Raw genomic sequence first — 16,253 nt, forward strand, 5'->3', positions numbered from 1 at the left:
CGCGGACTCGGATGTGACCGGATGTGCACCAACTCGGGAGGTCGTTACGAAACAAAATGGCCGCCTGTTGGCCAATCAGGACGCGGAAGCTTCTAGGTCTATGTCGGGGTACTGAGCGCGGAGCGTCGACAGGTCAGGGTTCGAAGTTCACGGCCGATATTCCTCTTTCCTCCTTAATGGGAGATCTCGGAGCTTGAATTTCGTCTTGTTCACGGCTGGTGAACCTTCTCGCGTGAAAATCATCCGAAAATCTCGGATTATCGCCGACTGGCGGGGGAGAACTTCCGCGAGGTGGAGCTCGAAATGGTATCTGGCAAGCAGGATACTTTTCTAAATATACTCGATCACACCTCGCTCGTGAATATTCTCTCGTGTATTAATGGCAGCCCGGTCTGCATCGATTTTGGGAAATATCCCTAAGTTACTAGGCCTCTAACGAGGTTAAGGTTCGATAGTGTTGGGGTGATCAATAATTTCTACAACTGTACGGCTTTGTGGGATCCTCTTTTTTTATTTAATTGCAAAAATATATGTATTATCCATAATCTCAAATCTCAAAAGCGTAGCCATTAACTAATTGCAATGAATCGTCGGGACAAAATCGTCATAGTAATTTTTTTTTAACACTTGGGACGAAATTCCCCGTTTTTTCTATGTTTTTCGTCTTCTTTCAACCCGTCACGTATCCCACATCTAAAGTAGAAGAGACGTCGTTACTGGGTCACCGAGATTCTTCAAGTCTCTTCGAGAAAAATATTGTTGCGCAGTGTACGGACTGTAAATAAAACCGAATAACTTGCAGACACAAATACCGACGTGAGTCAGCGCAGTCAGGGAATTCATTGTCACGTGTAGATTCGTCATTTTAATGGTCAATTATATATACGATGATTCTTATATTCTTGCAGGGTATTGCTGGCTTTCGTCTTAATTTAGCCAAAGTCGAACTGAGTGCTTCGAAAAGAGAAGATTAATTTTAACTTGCCAGTTGAATAATATCTGTGTAGTTAGGTGAAGTCTTGGTATTATTGAGCGAACGTTGCCAAATCAATTCTAAATATCGCATCGATGCATCAGCTTTCATTGCTCATCCTTTCTACATATATCGTTATGCATACATATCACCCGTCCGTGTGCACCTTTTTTTACCGATAAGTACATCATCACCAAATTTGGTTGTCGCTTTGAAAATCTATTAACTATCATTCTTAACCGTGAATCAAAAACTATTTTTATAGAATACTAAAAATAATATTTATACCTTAAAATTGAATATTTTCCTGCACATGCTACACCGATCACATCTCCATTATGTATATGTTATGGGAAACGCGATAAATTGAAAAATGTGCGCCAAATAGTGCACAAAATTAACGTGTTATTATGATTTATTTTAAATCTCTGAATCATTACCTTTCTAGAATTATATAAAACTTCTGGGCTGAACATTGCCAAAGTGCAACAAAGTTTAACATTTTCCTCAATTATTTAAGCTACTTGGCATCGCCTGTCTGCCAAATTCCCTCGGATACATTTGGCAAAAAACAATGGCAAAGGTGCAGAATCAAGGGACGATTTTATCAATTGCATGTAAATACTTTTATCATCCGCCAATCCCAAGTCTATATCATTCATTGAAGTTCATTGTTATTTACACATTTTTTTTGTGTTGATCAGAAATTATGACATACATGCATGTAAATACCTTAGCTACAAATTAGGGTAGAAAATAAACAATCTAAGGCATCGTGCACCGATAGGTATATCTATTATCTCGTTAATCGGCGTTATTACGACAAACCAAGGAATGGGATCATTTACGAACTTCTCTCATCGACCTCTTCGTGACGTAGCCATCCAGCAGAGGGAAAAACGGTATCCACTTACCCGCGAAAACTGCTAAAGATTCTCGAGGTAAGCTCGGAATATTTTTAGTCCGCATCGTTTTTAGCCCGTCGCAAAAGAAATCGCGGTTTCGTGTTCGTGATCGTTCCACGTTAACTCGCGGTTCCATGAATATAATGTTAACGGATTAAACTTACCCCGTACCTATCAAATTTGCAGGCGTCCGTCATCCGCAAAAGATTTAATGGCCACGTTTCTGATCTACCATCCAAAAAAGCGTGTCTCTTCTAAAAGAGATAAATTCCAGGCTATTTATTGTGAACAGCTGGTTAAACAAATATAGTGCCACTGTCGAATTATATTAACATGATAAGCCAGCGCATTATGAAAGGGTAGAGGGAAGATTCCTAGCACCGGATACTAGGATTATCTGCAATACTAGAATTGCGACAAAGCAATGCAAGTACGAAGGAGGAGGGGAGACCCCCCCCCCAAAAAAAAATATGTGCGCGTTTCGAGACACTCGATGCATAAAACAATGCATTTTTTTATGCAATGAAAACCGTAGCGATACCTTCTATCCCACTTGGAGAATCCAAAAATCACACCTTTTCGACGCTATGACAATAGGTTGTTCATCCCAGCCTGAAACCGTGGTATCAGACATTTTAGAAGAGAGTAATTATCGCAATTTTCACATTCGTGATTTTTAACGGCACCTATTGTTGCTTTATAAAAGGCTGTCCCATTTTAAGAATTCAAAGATCCCTCGCTCATTTCGTCGTCAACGCTATATGTGCCCATAATTATGAAAGTGGTCTAAGTCATATATTTTTTGTTTCGAAATTACATTGAATTAATTTCGTTTGAAATAATATGGCGTGAAATAACTGATAAACTCATTTTTTTTTTAATTTTGACTTAGACCCCTTTCATAATTATGGGCACATATCACGTTTTTCATCCAAGCCCGAAATCGTGGCATTGGATATTAAAAGAAATTCGGATTATAATATTTTTCAAGTATACAATTTGTAACGACACATCGCATAGTTGCTTTATGAAAGGTTATTTCCATTTCAAGAATCCAAAAACCACAACCTCTTTTTGGCGTTACAACATTAGCCGACATCCGAACTCTATGCCGTGGGGTGAAACTTTCAGAAGGGACGAATGTCGCATTTTTCAATTTTTAACGGCATACGGAGTTGCCGTTCGGCATTGCACGATGGTAGCTGGTTAAATAAATAACGCATTGCGCCATTGTCTGAATTAATGTTGCAAGAGCGTGGCAATAAACCAGTGCACTCAAAAGCGTCGAGCCGGGCGGGCCGCGAGATGCGCAACTAGGCCAGGGTGACCGAGTGCTCGATCGTCGATTCGATTATTGGCTCCTAAACGGGTTAAATCGGGCCCTCTTCGCATCGTTGATCGCTAATAAACTCGACGGCAGATTTAACGGGCTCTTTAGATATTTCTTTCCGCATCCTTGCCAGTGGCTGGCCATCCACTGACCGATGGTCGACCAGCGGATGACCGGCGAGTGACCACTGGCCAGGAGCTACACTTGGCCGCTGATGTCGGGAATTCATCTTGCTTTCGGTGCTCTAACCTGCACCTGCGTCCTCGCCGGTGCCAAAAAGAGGTTATGTGCACCGCAGGCGGCGACGACACTCCTGCGCGATCGTAGCGTCACCAAACGCGAACTAGGAAATACTTAATCCGAAAGTGTTCTTATCGAGGGCTCCAAAAATTGACATTTCAGGTCCCTTCTTTTGATATGAGAAGAAGCACTTATGGTGTTTGTAGCTTACCTATCCTTTTTTACATCAATGTTGCACAAGGGTAACGTGAGTGCCCAACAACACGGTTTCGTTATCGATAGGGTGCAAACATTTCGTGCATTTTGCTATGCCATGGCAATGCTATCGCGCCAATAGAAGACGCAGACTTTTAAAAATTGTATTCTCGAAAATGAAGAAATGGATGCTTTGAGAATTCGGGTCAATGACGTGGCCGTTGTCATTGACTTTCGCAAGCATTTCCAATACGGCATCATGTTCACTCGAATGGTTTAAAAAATCTACGATTGCAAATATTCGTATTGGTCGTTGACGAGGGTCGCCGTTTTGCATTTTTGGCACACTTACTATGGGCGATTGTGGTAAATGTGTGGGAAATCTAGCACGTTGTAGGACACCATCGATCCTACACCGTTAAACCGAAGACGGCACCCTGGCAGAATAGTAACTACTCCGATAGGGAAACCAGCTGAAAACTTCATTGGCATGCTTCACCGTCGCTAATGCACCTATTAATAGTTACAGGAAACAGCTAATTGTTCTTCGTGACGAAGGGAAAGTTTGAAAATCGAGTACCGAGTTGTAGAGTGCTTTTCATGGCGACATCTTGTGCACCCCGAAGCTAGAGGCAACTTTGGCTCACACCTTTTGGGAAGTACCGAAAATGGCCTCCCTAACGAAGTCACTAACTCAAGTGAGAGTTGCCAGACCGGGATTGACCGTGGTTTCGATGGCGGTGTTCGCCCGGCGCGACCTGCACCTGTTCTCCTAGGAATGCCAAAAAGAGGTTATGTGCGCGCGGTCGGCGCCTTTGGTGGTCGTCGCAGAGACAAGAACCGAGTATCGGACAAGTGCTCGATGCCGATGTACTCGTGCATGCCTTTTGTCCAATTAGTCAAATAATAACTCAAAGCCGGTCCAACTGCAAGGAGTTCTTCAACGGGTATTAGATTTATGGCTGAGGGTCCAGGGGGTACTTTTGTGGATTTAACTAACGAATAGGAAATAATAAACGGGGATCCAGAGCTAATCAGGAAAATTCCCGCAAAATAAACCGAAATACGCAGATCATGACGGTAATTAAAACAATTTGGTCCCTGAAGAAGGGACCATGGGGTTGTAACCACTAGCGCCAAGTATGGCGCATCATTTTCCTTTTGCATGAAATAAGATATTAATAATCTAATTCGTAGTATTTTGCAGATAATGGAGGAGTATATGTTGAAAACATATTCAACTTTATAACGCACAGAGTACTTTTGTTGATTTAATTAACGAATAGGAAATAATAAACGGGGATCCAGAGGTAATCAAGAAGATTCCCGCAAAATAAACCGAATAACGGAGATCATGACGGTAATTAAAACAATTTGGTCCCTGAAGAAAGGACCATCGGTTTGTAACCACCAGCGCCAAGAATGGCGCATCATTTTCCTTTTGTATGAAATAAGACATTGATAATCTAATTCGGAGTATTTTACAGATAATGGAGGAGGATATGTTGAAAACATATTCATCTTTATAACGCACGTATAGATGTATATATTAGGTTGTTCAGTGAGCCCGTAGCACCAACATTCAAATTAAAATTCTGATTCAAAGATCACTTAACCCGTAATTAAAGTTAATCGCCCGAGTTTGGATAACCACTAACCGCGGATTTTAATCTTCAATCAGCCTAATTTTCGTCGGTGCAACGCAAATTTCATTAATCCGAGATTAACTAATCACGGTTAAGAAGTTTTGCGCCAGCTACGGGGAACTTTAATCTTCGATTAGCCTAATTTTCGTCGCTGCAACGGGAATTTCATTAATCCGAGATCAACTAATCACGATTAGGAAGCTTTACGCTAGCTACGGTTGATGCAACAACCTATGAGCAGTCGTAAAAATGTGCAAGGTTAAGAAATTTATTTTCAGCTGCAAAACGAGCCAGGTATTAATTAAAACGTATTCCCCGGCATTGTTGATTACTTCTTCTCACCTTGCCGACAGTATTACGTAAACATGCAATTACCTCTAAATAAAATTCACCGCTGAGAACATTTGTCTAGGAACTTATGGAACGACAAAATAGTTTGGACAGAACATGGAGAAGCGAGGTCAAGCCGTTCGAGCGCGGGCTCGTTCGTTGAGAAGATTTTGCCCGAGCGGGTCGAGTGGGCGCGCGGCTGAAGTATATGGAACAGCCGATCTAAAGTTAACCGTTAGACCGTTCTGGAAATAGATGTTATGAGTATGAGGACAGGACAAGACACCGGCCTATTATGTTGCCCGGCGAGCTCCGTAACCGAAAAGAATCCACGTTCCACCTATTTACCCCGATGGCCACCTAAGCCAGAGCACATAATGAGCGCGCGAATTTTAGCACCCGAAGTACGTCCAAACAGGCTCTAAATCTGCCAAAATATGCCCGAATGTGAGGACTCGACCATACGAAGGTCACGAGGAAGAACCGGACTAATAATAAGTGATATTTTTCGAAATTATCAGTTTTACGCTCGTCCCGCCGGCCAAAAACCGACTATTTAACGACCGAGTTTTATACATTGCAGATGGCCGTTATATTCCGCAAATGTTGCACAAAATTGGCGGAAATTTTACCACGTAAACGGGGGGTGGGTCGAAAACAACGTTTTGTTTGTGTTTCTTGTCTCTGGATATTTATAATATGGCGGCGGGGACGTACTGCGTATTTTTATCATTAATGGGGAGGATGTACTTGCGACAGATCCGTCGATAGGGACTGATTTATCGGGTTCAAGGAAAACATACTTTTTTCGCTACACCGTCGCGGCTGGGTCACGGTAAGGTGAGTAAATCACTATATTTAATGGTGTACCGCCAACCTCGAGTTTCCTGGAGGAGAGCAAAAAGCGCTCCCGGTGCTTTCCTAAAGATGTCTAAATATTTGCCGGAACTGAAGCGAAGCCGCCATTTCCGCAGGCTGCTTTCTGCGCAAGTGGAGATCCACGGAAGCTCCGATTCGCAGAAACTGAAAGTCTTTCGCCCGTTAAAAAACGCATTCTGCCAGCTCCCAAGTTGAAATTTTAACCTTACTTTGAACCTGCGTAACCTAAGTAAGCCTTCTTTGTTCCTATTCCGCGCTTTATGCCCTACTTTCGACATTCTGCGTCCTACTCAATGCGAATTAAGTTCTACTTTAGATCTATAAGTAGAAGAAATGGAAATATTTGCCACTTTTAAGTCCTAAAGTAGGATCCCAATTGTTTAAGAGTTACCCAAGTCGAAAATTTGATCCTAGTTAGAGATTCTAATTGTAGGCCTCTTCTTACATATGATTTAAGATAATACAAAGGGTTAACCTCTGGACAATTGAGGTCCTACATTAGACCTTTAAAATAACGGATACTTTCATTTCTTCTACTCGCAGTCTTAAAGTAAGACGTATACGGCAGTAAATAGAACTTAAAAAATAAAACAGGACCAAAAAACGGTTTGCTTAGGTTACTCGATTCAAAGTAAAGACAAAATTTCGTCGTCTTTTGTCCTCTTCGAGTCATATCAATCCCCCTCTTTAAATCATCTCAAAATGCTTTTAACGTCTATAATTAAAGATTCTATATAAAATAAAAATTTCAACTCTGGCTTACAATTTGGAATTTCTCAATGGTCCAAAATTAACGAGCGAAGATCTTTCACAGGGATTAATGTTTCTCGTATAAATATTCACGTGCAACTAAAATCAAATAACGCGCACTTGACGTCACATTCTTCAAAGTAAAACATAAGGCCTTTCGGTGCCCTCCTAAAGACGGAGTAAATATTTACCAAAATTATAACGGTTTGTCCGTTTCCACGGCGGCTTTCTACGCACGTGGAAGCCCGTAGGAGTTCCGATTCATCGAAACCAAAAGACTCTTTTGAAGGCCCAAATGAGCTGACGATGCGCGACCGACGTTTAGGGACTTCTGGAATGGTTTACGATCCTACCGGCAAAGGACCGTCCATAAATTACTTTGGGCGAGTTTTTGTACCCCTCGTAACTTCAACCGTGCAAAGGGTTCACACTTGCGTCTCTTTCGTTCACTGTTAAAAAAATTGTGGGAATTTTATAACATTTTCTTGTACCCCTCGTAACTTCAACCGTGCAAAAGGTTCACACTTGCGTCTCTTTCGTACACTGTTAAAAAAATTGTGCGAATTTTATAACATTTTCTTGTACCCCTCGTAACTTCAACCGTGCAAAAGGTTCACACTTGTGTCTCTTTCGTACGCTGTTAAAAAAATTGCGCTAATCGAAGATTAAAATTTACTGTTAGGTAACCACCCGAAATCGGGCGATTAACTCCAATCACTCGTTAAGTAATCCTTGATTAAAGATTTGGACGTGCATGTTGATGCAACTGGCGCGAAAAGTCACACAAGGATAAATCCTAAGCACTGGATGTACCAACCGTGATTAATATGAAATTTCTTAGCTATGATTAATTAACTAGGGTGGACCGAGAAAATTTAGAAGATCAAAATCTTTTAAGTAATCACACAAAACCAGACGACTAACTTTAAGGGGATCTGAAAGTGGCATCCAAGAGGTCGATCGTTCATGAAACTTTTCTCCGAATTGAGTATACCGAATCGTTTCAAACTTAATAACGTGAATATGGAGGCTATAAGGAAGGTCCTGACGCCCATGAAATTTAATTTTTAATAAAATATTTAAGTACTACCTATAAACAAATTTTAAAAACGATTCAAATGTCATGGGTGCCGAGACCTTCCTTCAAGCCTTCATATTCACGTAGTAAACTTTGAAACGATTCGATACACCCAGTTCAGAGAAAAGTTTCATAAAGGAGACCTCTGTGTCGCCACTTTCATATGACCTTAATCACGCGTTAAATAATTCTTGATTACGGGCAACCGACCATTAAAATGATCTCTCAGGATTGATCGTCGCGTGGATCTTGCAAGAAAGTCTTCCCTCGGGATTCCTGTTGGTCTGAAATAACGACATCCCCGCGTGCCAGTGGCGGGAAAAAGTATCGGGGCAATTTATCACCCAGAGGAGAGTAACGACGGCCTAAACTTCGGTCTGGTATTCGCAGGTTCGAAGACGCGCAATCGCAGCGGCAGCCTCGAAATAGAGGAAGCCCAGAGACGCTGGACCGCCTCCCGAAGCGGGGCCGAAAATCCAAATTACGAAATCGCGGGAAATCAGCGGCAAGCACTGCCAAGATCCCTTGGAAATAGGAAAATCGATTAACCAGCCGTGACGAGTGTGCCGCTAGGTCAATGGGCACTCTGTGACCGTATCGGCCGGAAGAGAAGGATTTGGCACTCGAGATGAGTCGCTCGTTCCAGCTGGACCATGTCTCGAAATCAGATGATCGGTGAGAGTGCCCGTAAGTAGATTCATTTCTACTAATGCTCCAAGACTGTTCCTCTACTAAACACCGAGTAAGACACCCCCCTAAAAAGACTACTGAAAGTACTAATTAGTTAGATTGATAAACTTTGAATTTCGATTCCAAGGATATTAAGGGCGCCGCAGAATCATCTCCAAAAACCAACACCAAGAAGACATTCACTCTTTGTAGCCACTGGTAACCGCTTCGTTACTAATAAAAACTCAACGTCCTAATACCTAAGTGAAAACCTATTCCCTAAAATGGCTACTGGACATACCAATTAGTTAGATTGATAAACTCTGATTTTCGACTCCAAGAATATTAAGGGCGCCGCAGAAGACGTCCCTTTTCATCTCTAAAAACCAACACCAAGGAGACATTCACTCTTTGTAGCCACTGGTAACCGCTTCGTTACTAAAAAAAACTCAACGTCCTAATACCTAAGTGAAAACCTATTCTCTAAAATGGCTACTGGACGTACTAATTAGATTGATAAACTCTGATTTTCGAATCCAAGGATATTAAGGGCGCTGCAGAAGACATCCCTTTTCATCTCCAAAAACCAACACCAAGGAGACATTCACTCTTTGTACCCACTGGTAACCGCTTTGTTACTAATAAAAACTCAACGTCCTAATACCTAAGTGAAAACCTATTCCTTAAAATGGCTACTGGACGTACTAATTAGTTAGATTGATAAACTCTGATTTTCGACTCCAAGGATATTAAGGGCGCCGCAGAAGACATCCCTTTTCATCTCCAAAAACCAAATCAAGGAAACTCTTTGTAGCCTCTGATAACCGCTTCGTTACTAATAAAAATTCAATGTCCTAATACGTAAGTGAAAACCTATTCTTTAAAATGGCTACTGAACGTACTAATTAGTTAGATTGATAAACTCCGATTTTCGATTCCAAGGATATTAAAGGCGCCGCAGAAGACGTTCCTTTTCATCTTTTCATCATAATAGTTCTAACCACATTGGTCAGACGTCTCATTATCGATACCTAAACACTAGTTAACCCTTTCGAGGCACGGAATTTTATAAAATAAAAAGGCCCATGTTGCACAGACATTTTCTTTCTTTCTAAATTAAACAAAGTTGGTTTATTTTTATTAATAAAGTAATAACATAATATAAAGACATAACAAAATAAGAATAATTCAATTAAATTTGTTGTTATAGGGCGGGCCTCAAAATAGTCCCACCGTGCATATTCACGCATTAAAAAGATGGGACACATTAATACCACCGTGCCTGAAAGAGTTAACCAGGCACGTCTAGTAACATTAACCGGAGCTCTTTTTCGAGCGAAAAGGGAACTTGCGTACGATATTTCATGGATCCGTGGAAAGAACCGGATGGGCATCCGCGGTCCGCGGAGTCCGCCGAGATTCGTCCCTGCGCATGCGCGCGAGCGCGCACGAAGATAAATCCTGACGATAGAGAGCGCCGCGAAGTATCGGCACAATTCCAGAAAGCAGGCAATCCCCGATAATCTCGAAATAACGGGCTTCCCTCCACGGATCCCGCGCCGCGTCTCCCGCCGATATTTTTGGGTGGCGCGGCCGCCGAGAGACCGAGCGAGAAGGCGAATCCGAAGAGAGAGCGGCGGCTCTCCGGGAGGAGACCGTCAAACGGTTAGCGCCGTCCGCGTAACCTGAGAGCTAACCGCACCTCCGACCATATATGTCCGCCTGTCCCTCTCTCTCTCTCCCGCGCGCGCTTCCCCTCGCTCCCTCTCGCTCCCTCTCGCTCTATCCGTCCCGACCGCCGACGTGCACCGCTGCGCGCATTCAGCGTTTCCTCGATCGCGGATTATCTTCTCCTCTGCGTCCACGTCGTATATTCCTTGACCCTTCGATTTCATTTTACTCTAATTAAGGCTACGTGAAAGTGACGTCAAAGAGGCCTCGTTTATGAAACTTTTCATCGAGCTGGGTGTACCGAATCGTTTCAAACTTGAAAATATATACATGAAAGGGATAAGGAAGGTCCTGGCACTCATGGAATTTCAATTTTTTAATAATTTGTTTATAAATAGTTTTAAAATTTCGGATGAAAACTGAAATTTCATCTGTGGACCTTCCTTATAGGAATTATCGGATTATCTTCCCCTCTGCGTCCACGTTGTATATTCCTTGACCCTTCGATTTCATTTTATTCTAATTAAGGCGACGTGAAAGTGACGTCAATGAGGACCTCGTTTATGAAACTTTTCATCGAGCTGGGTGTACCGAATTGTTTCAAACTTGAAAATATGAACATGAAAGCTATAAGAAAGGTCCTAACACTCATGAAATTTAATTTTTTTAACGATTTGTTTATAGTTATTTTTAAAATTTTTTATAAAGACTGAAATTTTATGAGTGGACCTTCCATACAGTCTCCATGTTCACCTTTTAAAGTTTGAAACGATTCGGTATACCCACTTCGGAGAAAAGTTTCATGAACGATTGGCTCCTCAAATGGCACTTTCACATCCCCTTAAGCACTTCTTTGAGAATTCCAAAAACACAATGGTCGGGATTCCATTGTCAAAAGGAAAAATTGAATTCGAGAATCGAATGGCTAAAGGCCAAGGATGAAATGCGCTTCAACAATGCGATATGCCTTAACGATGTAAGATATTCCTACATTTCGATCCAATCTACAAAAAATTGTTCTGAAGAATTATATTTTGAGAAACACTTCATTGAAGACGTTAACTTTTTTTGACTATGTATTTCTATCTGTTTGTCTTGTCGCTCAATCTGCATTTGTGTTCAAATTAACTTCTTTCACATTGATTAGATTTCTTTTAGGCTTCGATAAATGCCTTTATCGGATAATTAAATATTTCTTTTATTATTAGTATTATTATTGTTATTATTATTAAATATTCCGACGTTAAGTTTTGAGGTAGAGACGATATGAATCAGTTTTTAATACACATCTCGAATTAACGACGCGGTAAGAGAAGTCTCCTTTTACTTTAATTAATATGTAATGTCTTAATTACTAATATATTTCAACGTCGATATTATTGTACGCGTTTTAAAGCGCTATTAATTTATGGGTAAATGTACAAAGCGGATAAAGTAGAAAGTCAAGATTAAACCGCCAAATAGTTCCGCGCGTCGCCGATAGATGGAGCCAGATTACAAGCTGACGTTACATCCGGAATACGAGTCTAAATCAAAATTAGACCGAAATACGTTTTTATTACGTTTCTTCGGTTCTTTCGGTATCCGGCTGATCATATAAAGGTGGGCACGAACTCTTAGTCAGCGTCTAAACATATTTTATTGGTATCGCGAGGGTATGCAGTTTTCGTTTTTATCGCGTAATATATCACTTCGATGCCGCACAGTAGTGAAAAATACGGCGATAAATTCGAGAGATTAAAAAACGCCGGACATTCCGGCCTTCGCGTTCATCTGAATGGAATTCGAATTTGGGTCAAGAGGGAGCGCACGAATTCTACCGAGACATTTCTTATTTCAGGGGTTCCCCGGAAAGTTCCAGCGGTGTTTTTTTGTTCTCTTTCCTTTTTTCCGAAAGGCCGAAAATACCTGCCCACTCGAAGGAACCGCGGGAAACGTCGAGGGATAAAAATAAGGAGAGTGACTCGTCGCGAGATCCAGGAGATAGGATTTATCGAGGACAAGTTTTCCTTACGATTCGGACATGAATTTCAACGATACGGATTCTACGATCGCGTCGGTAAGTTAACGCCCCTATCGACTCTAACTTGCCGATACATCCTTTAATTTACTTTTTACGCAAAATCTTGCCTAAAAATGATGAAAATGACATAACAAATGATTCCATAGAATTTCTTTCATCAAGCTGAACAACTTTTAGAGGGATAAAAATTACCATTGCCGATTAAGAAAATTGACGCACAGCACGTAGCATAAAAGCATAAGCAGTTATGCTGAAGATTTTCTTTTCACAAGTTTTCGCTCTCCGTACATTACAATTTTTGTTCGAAACATTTTTCGATTACCATCCTCATTTAGAAATTATTCAGGTGTTTATTTTTAAATGGGACACCCTGTATAATGTAAGAGGTAGCTCTCAGGTGGAGGACTTCGCTCTTTGTCGCTCCGAGATTGCGCAGTCCTGATAATAAATCACTACGCTCGGATGCGATCGCAACTCGATCGAGGTGACCGGAATGCGATTCTAGATTTTCCCGTCGACGGATTTGGACATCACGCCCGATCTACTTTATCTTACGGTCCGCCGTTAACTTGGCGATTTATTGTCGTTCCCATTACCGGGGAACTTCAAAGTCACTAACAGTTCCGCGAGCGTGATTAATCTATGCTTTCTCGTCAGTCGGTTTCAAGAATCAGGAATTATTTAAGGAGACAACTTTCTTTCCACCATAACCACATATCTGCATTCTACCAAAGGATTTATAAAAGAAAATCCATCCGCGTTGAAAGTTAAACTCTTCCAAGTTCAAGAGAATTATTATACTGTTAATTAGTCTTAATTATTCCACGAAATGTCCTCACGCGTTCGGTACTGGTTATTTCGGGCATAATTATTTTCATTTTCTGTTTATACTCTTTTCATTTCACTTTAAACGTTGATGAGTAACTAAGAGAATAACGCATTAACGAAATTTGCGTTTACGCAAATGCTTTCTCGTCAGTCGGTTTCAAGAATCTGGAATTATTTAAGGAGACAACTTTCTTTCCACCATAACCACATATCTGCATTTAACAAAAAGATTTATAAAGGATAATCCATCCGCGTTGGAAGTGAAACTCTTCTAAGTTCAAAAGAATTATCTTAATTATTCCACGAAATGTCCTCACGCGTTCGGTACTGGTTATTTCGGGCATAATTATTTTCATTTTTTGTTTACACTCTTTTCATTTCACTTTAAACGTTGATAAGTAACTGAGAGAAATAACGCATTAACGAAATTTGCATTTACGCCAATTGTCTCGATATACTAACACGCAAAGAGGAACGTAAATGGTAATGAACTCTAGAAACAAAATTTATGAAAACTGTGCCAATAGTAAAACACTGAGATGAATGTAAATATTAATTAACTTTAAAAGAAACGCTTCATTTTCGGAATCAAACCCTTTTCGTGACATACGAACTTGCACGTACTATTGTGCCATAAGAAGCTTCAATTCAAAATTTATTAAATCACGATAGAACTGCAAATAACGTGAGGTAAATATTTATATTAATAAATTCCAGTATTCACTCCTGAGTCTAACTCTGAGTCAGAAATTTTCATTGCACGTTTTCAGAGAGAATATGGAAGAACTAAATATTTATTTTTCTTTAGTAAGTCACTATGTTGCAAAATCGAATCGCCATCAGGCTGAGAATTTCTGAAATGTAAAAGTACCAATTCATAAACATTCTATTTTAGCGTTATACACAGTCATGTTTTCTAGTCTGCAAATTTCTTCAAATTTGAATGTTGATTAACAAAATGGTTATAAAAACCCATGTTCACTACGTAATTGAATTACCGACTCTCATTGTTAGTAACACTTTTTACCATAGTGCCTTTTTTCATTTGTCAATTCCAGCGAAGTCGATAATTCCATTTTTTTTCTTTATCTTCAATTCTTTTCTCACAAATCATTGTTCGATACTCCCTGAACCATTTATAATAATTATGTACGAACGACATACGGCGTTATTTTGGAGCAAGGACAAAAGCAATGTTACGAATGGGGTTATATCATTGTTGACTCAGGTAAGTTTTCAACTAATTGGCGCACAAATTTGACGCTGTATCACTTTTCATGACAAGCAACCAACACTAGCGTCTTCTGCGGTCACGTGATCTATTTGACGCTAAAATTAAGTGTTTAGCGACGGATGAAAAGCTAAATGGGTCAGGTAACCGCAAAAGATGCAAGCATTAGTTTGTGGTCATGAAAAGCGATGCAGCGTCAAATTGGTGCGTCAAGTGGTTAAAATCCCACCAGAGCCAGCAGTGACATAACCTCACTCAAAGCATTGTTTCTGCTCCTATACCAAAGTATGCCGCTCGCAAATAAATACAAGTGAATAAATACAAGAGTTAAGCGATTATTTGTAAGAAAAAGAACGGAGGTGGAAAAAAAATGGTAGTACTATTTACTATATTGGAATTGACCATTGTAGAACTACCACTTCAACTATAGAATGATTTCGGATTTTCACCATCATGTCCTTAGTCAACTACTAAACGTTAACATCCTGCCGCTTTTACGGCGTCGCTGCTGAGGTTGGGAAGGCTGAACTTTCTTTCTCTTATTTCTTTTCGAAGTGATCACGACATCGAGGAAAAGTCACGTGCCTGCGTCTAACGCTAAGATGGGCCGTTCACGGATTGGCACCTTAAGAAAGATTTTCTTTTATCGTACTGGCCCATTGTCCGGTACTTAGCGCCGTGACAAACGAGGGACAAGTCGACAAACGATGTCCGATCAGTCCACTGCCAATTTCCGGTGACGCGTAGATTGTCACATTTGCCAAACAAGCGCTAACCTGACGTCCATTCGTCCGAGGCATCGGTCATTTAAAGCCAGGTGGATGTGGCCAATTTTCCGACCGAGGATTACTCCCATCGCGGACGACAGCGAGGACTTGCAAAAGTACCACTTATTCCATTACGCAATTCTGCAAGCCCGTCCCTTCTTTAGCATAATCTCTCGTTCGTGTTCTAAGAATGTCTAACTAATTACCTAGCATTCCAGGAGAAAGGTGAAAGCATACAGTTCATCTTTAGAGCATGGCCAATACGTTGCCTAAGATGCATAATGATCCTTACGTTCGAAAACAATGCCTACAAAAGAATTAGACAAATTTCCAATCATGTACAATGATCAACGCTGTTCACATTTATGAACGATCTTCAGAATAATTTTACGAGGTCAAATGAAATTCCAAATGACGTTTCATGACGTTCCCCGTTAGTGACTCTGCCTTCTCGTCGGCTTCAGCGTCAGAACATTTACTGCAGCAGGTAAAACTAGACAGGTAAAAACCTCTGAACCCCGTTTTTCCTGTTGATTCACTGGGTAGCCATAAGTACCATACCTCCAGAAGTTAACGTTCTAAGATTTCGACCGGGGATCTCGGTATGTATTTTTTTATGTAAAAAAGACCGGTATTCGCAAGACCATGTATGCTTCGGATGAGTTGGTTAATGCCCATGAACCGTGTGATTACCCTATGGTGGGACCTAAGGACACGAGGTGATAAGGTATCACTGGC

The 16,253-nt window shown here is 40.8% G+C and overlaps 1 protein-coding gene across 3 annotated transcripts in view; it reads left to right on the forward strand.

The window, feature by feature from the left end:
- LOC105694163 overlaps nucleotides 1-16,253 on the forward strand; it is a 42,721-nt gene continuing 26,468 nt past the window's right edge. The window contains exons 1-3 of one of the 3 annotated variants that reach the window (XM_012414566.1): nucleotides 1-132; nucleotides 8,717-9,013; nucleotides 12,507-12,725. In XM_012414566.1, the coding sequence (XP_012269989.1) occupies nucleotides 8,980-9,013; nucleotides 12,507-12,725 (253 nt within the window). In that variant the 5' untranslated portion in view covers nucleotides 1-132; nucleotides 8,717-8,979. Of the gene's footprint in view, nucleotides 133-8,337; nucleotides 9,014-12,506; nucleotides 12,726-15,303; nucleotides 16,188-16,253 lie in introns of those variants that run through there. The other 2 variants (XR_001103507.2, XM_012414568.2) reach the window with 2 other exon arrangements.

This window comes from Orussus abietinus, unplaced genomic scaffold (assembly GCF_000612105.2).
Source record: "Orussus abietinus isolate OABI.00-Male unplaced genomic scaffold, Oabi_2.0 scaffold91, whole genome shotgun sequence".
NCBI lineage: Eukaryota > Metazoa > Arthropoda > Insecta > Hymenoptera > Orussidae > Orussus > Orussus abietinus.